At 39.6% G+C, this 6,000-nt stretch overlaps 1 protein-coding gene across 2 annotated transcripts in view; it reads left to right on the forward strand.

Annotated features, from left to right (window-relative positions):
* SYK (spleen associated tyrosine kinase) overlaps window positions 1-1,502 on the forward strand; it is a 47,197-nt gene extending 45,695 nt beyond the window's left edge. For both annotated transcript variants that reach the window (XM_064735681.1, XM_064735682.1), the window contains one exon: window positions 108-1,502. In XM_064735681.1, the coding sequence (XP_064591751.1) occupies window positions 108-180 (73 nt within the window). In that variant the 3' untranslated portion in view covers window positions 181-1,502. The remainder of the gene's footprint in view (window positions 1-107) is intronic.
* Window positions 1,503-6,000: the final 4,498 nt, after the last annotated feature.

Raw genomic sequence — 6,000 nt, forward strand, 5'->3', positions numbered from 1 at the left:
CATCTTTAAGTGAGCTGTCACTGAGGTAGAGTCTCGAGGGCTGTAAGGCCCATGAACCTTGACAGCTCTGTCCCTCCTGCCCAGTGACACTTGTCATCTTCCCACAGCGTTGACGACCGACCAGGATTTGTTGCAGTGGAGATGAGGTTACGTAACTACTATTATGACATTTCCCACTAACGGCGTGAAGAGCGGCAGCTTCCTCATCTCCAGCCAGCACCCTCTGAGAAGCAGCACATTTTCCAAAACCAAGCAACCTCGAGTTTTGTACTTCTGTTTTCAACCTGCAAAGCTCAGAGCTGAGCCTTGCATCCGTAAGGTTGCCTTTTCTTACCTTCTGCACAAAATCCAGCCCCAAAAGAGTTTTGGAACTGTAACAGTCTCAAAGTGTGCAGCAAGGATGTTAGATCTAAGATGCTTCTACTTTTGCTACATTCCATTTCATTTTATTTATAGCTTTATTTGCATTATATTTTGCAGTCTTGTAAAACCTATTTAATGACTTTGAGCCCTCTTCCTCTCGTATTTAAATTCCAATGCAAATTGGAATTTAAATTCTTCTCATCGGCATTATTATCCTTTAAATGTATTTAGTTGTTCCAGCCTTCCCTTTCCTCAATGAAGAATAGCATAAGCATTTCTCAATATGAAGCAGATTCGCTGTGCAGGTGTGTCAGACGCTTTGACTGACAGTGTGTTTGATTTTATCACCAAGCCCCTTTAAACCAAATCACATTATTTCTAGTAGTAAAGTAAGCAGAGGGGAATTGGGAGTTCTGACTCTCTAACATTGTCACATCCTTTAAATGCGGCCATTTTCTTTTGTTCCTCATCTCTTCTTTTGTTCTTCAGCTCAGCTGTTCCTCAGGGAGTTATTTTTTCCTAGTGAAAACTGGGAACTCAGAGGCTTGATCTCATCTTGGAAGAAAACATACCAGCACCTAAGATGATTCTATATTTTAACATAAACTCCAGCACTGCATTCCTGAAAATACACCTGTGATGGAGCAGCCCTTACCTTTCTCTGTGCTCTTCCATCCTTCTCCAGAGATACTTTTTCTATGGATCTATTTGGGTACACCATAGCTCCTTGTGTTGTGCTTTGAATAGCAATCATTTCTATCTTTTCTTCAAACCTTTCTTTAGAAAGCATGTGAGAATTTCATGACACTTTACTCCCTCTAAATTTAAATTTCACATCTAGTTGAAATATTTTATAATGGGCACATGGACAACAAGATTACCAGGTCCAAAATCTTAGTATTTGTCCTGTGGGACAAATCTCAGTAAAAGGCATCTCAGGAAAAGGCATTTGTCTTCCCAGTCTTCTGTAATGTAGTGTGCATCTCCATTAAATTGGAAGTATAGTAGAGTAATAACAAATCATAGAATCAATTTCTGATTCTGTTTTTACCCTTATGCTTTGCTTGCTCAACCTCATTTTAAATATTATCAATAGGGACATTTCTATCACTTATTACTTACAAGCAGCTATTTTATTGTCATTTGCATATATCTCAGGAATCTACTTACATTTTGTTTGCTAGATATAGAGATTTTAGCAGAATATAAATAATAAGATTTAGAGTTAGATATATTTATTGCATATGGCTGGTTAGTATATATGTGTTTAATTTCTGTGTGAACAGAGTATTCTTAGAGATGCAGTGGTATTTTTTTTTCTCTAGTAATTAAATTGTGTGAGCAATTAAACTGAAAAAGGGTGAAATAATTTCCATAAAAGATGAGACTATAAACAAATATAGAAGCTACTGGTACTTTTTTTTTTTAATTTTTACTAAGTTTATGGCCTGTTTGTTAAATAATATCTGGTGCCTTTTAGTACTTTAGTCTTGGCTGTCCAGTGCAAGGCACCACAAGCTACTGGAAGATACTGAGTGTAATAGACTGTGTTTCAATGTGACCAAATGTGACTTGCCTTGAAGATGATTTAATTTTGTTTTGTTTTTAAGAAACATTTTTCTACAAGACCAGATTCTGTAGAAGTTAGCAATAGTTATACATACGTGTTTTGTCACTTTAGTTATGTTGCAGAGAATTTGTTATCTCTTCATGTGCAATTAGTACAGTTATGGGGATATTAGCTATAAAAAAATTGCACAAATCTCTATGAACCAGCGAGTGACAGTACTCAGTTTTCTAGAATGAGGGATATAGTCATCTCTATCTCTCACTCTCTTTAAAAGTGATGTCTGATACAACAAACATAGAGGATTATTTCTTCTCTTCTGAGTGAATGGCAACATCACTTTCTGGAGTTACTTGATTATTTTTAACTTCATTATTACATAGTAAAAGTTTACAATGAGAATATAAAGTATCGTGAAATAAATAGATTCAGTTTTAACATTTTAATTAAAGATACTTTATAAAATATGCTGTCTTAACAAGAATCCTTTCATTTTGTAAAAAATCCTGATTCTGTGCAGTTTGTATATGTACTGAGTTATCGTGATTGTTGTGGAACACTGAGTTTTACCTGCTGACAGTGAAAGGTACCCACCAGGACAGATAAAGCCACTGAAGCTTGGGCTGCTTTCAGAGCAATTCAGGAATAGCAGGAAATTCCCAAAATATGCATATTGTTATTGCACCTAAGTACTTTCAAAGTGATTTACAGCAATTCTGTGCTGAATCTGTAAGGTTAGAGAATGCCAGGAGTCAATGCACTGTATCAGCTAGCTAAGAATTTCTGCCTTACAGATGTCAGCTATGCAAGACTTAAGTCACATTATATGACATGGGGCCTCCCTCAGATGCAGACTGCTGTTCTAGGTATTCTAAAATAATAACAGCAACATCTTAGTGTTTCATTTTGCTTTTTTGCATGCTCAGGTTCTCTGGAAAGCTAAGGCTAGATGAGTGTGAATGTGAATTTGAACAATAACCAAGAAAGGCGGAAAGGTAGGCAACACTTCAAGCAGCTGTTTGCCTTTGGATAAGTCAGTCAGTGGCTGATTGACTGTTCTTCTGTGGATGTTTTCCTGCGTAGCAAATCTGGCCTATTTGCTGACCTTCCCACTTGTAGGGCTGCACCATCAACTGACATGAAGGGACTTTTTCTCTTTTGGCTGTCTGGATCTGGTTGTCTGTTTTTAGATTGACTTGTCTCAGAAATGCCACTTGGTGGTGTAGGCCTACAGATAATTGTCAGGACAGAGTTAAGGGGTAGAAAACTGCAGCATGCAGTTAGGGAGGCTGGTGGAAATAAAGGACTAGGTGATAACATGCTAATAGGGCTTTTCACTGGAGGAAAACTCTGTATTTACACATTTAGTTAGGGCTCAAATTTACAAAATCGCGGAGTATGATTTTGAAGTATGGGAAGCATGTGGCTTTTTCCATAAAAACACACCCAAACATCCTAAAAGCCCTGATCTAGCCTGTCCTTGCTTCTAATACTGTGCAAAAAGGGGGCTTTTAATCAGACAGTGAGGAATACCCATAATTTTCACCCCTTAAATCAGCACAGTCAGCCCTGCCAGTTTGCCAAAGAACCCATCTGCAAGCAGCCTGGCCTGCACAGCCAGGTCATGCATCAAGGCAGCAGGGTGTCCTCACCGAAGCACTGCCAGGAGGTGGCAATGCCTGAACACAATTGCAGTGAAGCACTTGTCTGGCCATTTCTGGCACCCTCTACTCTGCCCTGGCTGCTGTTGTGCCTGCGTGTTACAGAGGACACACTCTCTTTGCTCCTTGCTGTGAAGCAATGCTGCATGTGAGGACGAATCATCATTTATTTATATGGTGAATAGTCAGCTGTGGATGATTAACCAAGACTTCTGAGGCTCAGTGTCCCCTTGTCTTTTAAATGATCGCAGCAATGAGGGATTGCACGCAGAAAGATACAGACTACGCCCCACACGTGCCTAGAAGGGAGTGAGGATGACATATGGATTGAATAACATCGGGAAACATTAAGCAAGCAGTTGTAATTACCAGCCCTAAGTTTAGGGGAGGTGAAGGACGGACTCAAGAAGTCTTGAAGACTGCAAGGCATGCAGAAAAAGACGGAAAAAATAGATTCCTGTTAAAAAAACAGTCAGAGAGATGTTAGGCAAATCCTGAGAACAGTCCTCTAGTCTGAACTCAGAGTTCCCTGAAGCCAAGCTAGCGCTGTGCATCTGTGTCCAAGTAGATATTTTACTCTTTTCTGTCACGTATGTGATAATTGAGACAAAGACCCACTCGTTTCCTTGGCGTATAATTAACCCTGCATGGAGTATAACAGCTGCTTCCCTGAGGCAGTGGAGGTGTGCGCATTTCTTGATAACCAGAGAAGAGAGGAAATGAGGCAGCTGGGGAAAGCACTACACTACTGTCCATTAAAATTCATTATTTCAAATGTAAATATCCCTGGATGACCAGTCCAGTGTAAGTGTGCAGAGATCATTAAACTCCCCTTGTCTATCCGCTGCTGCAAATGCCTTAAAATGTCACCAAGAAACTGTCAGGTCTGTATCAAAGTGCTTGTGGAGGAATGCCGCTGCCCTGCACCTGCAGCTACACTGCCCATGCAGCACGCTCCATGTGTCAGAGGTTCAGTCAGCTGAGTGTCAGGCTCCCTGCCAGGCTCTGCCATGTTAGAAATGCAACACATTTCTGCAGTGACAGAAAAAGAGAAAACGTTTTGCAAAGAACCATTCAATGACACTGTCCTGTTCCATTGTCACCTGCCAGTGGCTGCATTAACACCAGTATCTGTTCTTTCTACTTCCTGCTTTAATAAAGAGAAATTGTGCCCGTTTCAGCAACAGCAAGACTATAATTGCATCACTGAGCAGCAGAACATGGAGCAGAGAACTTTAATGGCTGTCTCTTAAACAGCTTGAAGACTTTCCTTTAAAAATATTACACACTTATGCATATATGCAAATATTTCTTGTCATTAGTTTATACTTGAGTTCAATAATGACTTGTTCCTCAGTTGTTACTGAACACTGAACAACCATTGTAGCTGCATCTTCATGTCTTGTTCTAATTTATGTGCAGATTTCACCAGTGTTACCACAAGATTTCTCTCTGACTGGTGTATCAGATTCCACCTTCAGTAATCTGGGAAGAATTAATAATGTTGGTTTTCAGTGATAGTTCTAGAAGATAACACGAAAATTTGTTATCCTGTTAGATAACAAGGAGATGGCTTCAGGGTGCATGAATACATCAAGAAATGCATGAGAGGTACAAGCTTACTGAGCTTGTCAAAGAGCAGCACTTTGGGGTGTTTTTCCCACTCTACTTTGGAGCATATATAAATTGACTGTTTGGCTAGGTTTGATGTTTCTTTTCCCAAAAGATACATATTTAGAATCAATGTTTCCTTAATTTTCCCCAGTAATGACACATCTTTATATCCATAGTTGGGTATAAAAACCTAGATTATCAATATCATTTTGTTTCAGCAAGATTTCCTCTGGTGCTAGTAAATGCCCCAAACTGGGCTGTTTCTATGCATACAGCTACACACCTTGCACTCAGGACCCACCTCATTTTTTGCACACTTCTAATGCACTTGAGCACAAAACCTTCTTTTTTTTTTTTCTTCTGTAAATTTGTTGTTCACTCTGTCATGGATACACATATTTTGGGCATTTTAAAATTGTATATTCACTGGTTTTACTGCTTCCCCAGGGGCATGCAGCAATGAGGTACTATTTTTAAACTCCTCAGTCAGCCATGACTTCCTTTTTGTCTGTCCACTCTGTAGCTGCCATAGGGAATGAGCATGGCATTCCTCATCTTTTTGTGGTTTCTACTTATAAGGAATAAGCAGAACAAGTAGTGGTTCTTGTTGGTGCTGGAGTACTACACAAGTCAGATTACAGGAAAAAGCAAAGGCTGAATCATGTCTCAGAAATTCTCCCTCCAGTGTCACATTGTACCCAAGTTAATGCAAACCAGAACTCCTGCTATACAAGCACAAGTACAAAGCTCACAGTTTGTTCCCAAAACTCCCACAGCTTTTTCCATGCCAGCTAT

Source organism: Zonotrichia leucophrys, chromosome Z (assembly GCF_028769735.1).
Source record: "Zonotrichia leucophrys gambelii isolate GWCS_2022_RI chromosome Z, RI_Zleu_2.0, whole genome shotgun sequence".
Lineage (NCBI taxonomy): Eukaryota > Metazoa > Chordata > Aves > Passeriformes > Passerellidae > Zonotrichia > Zonotrichia leucophrys.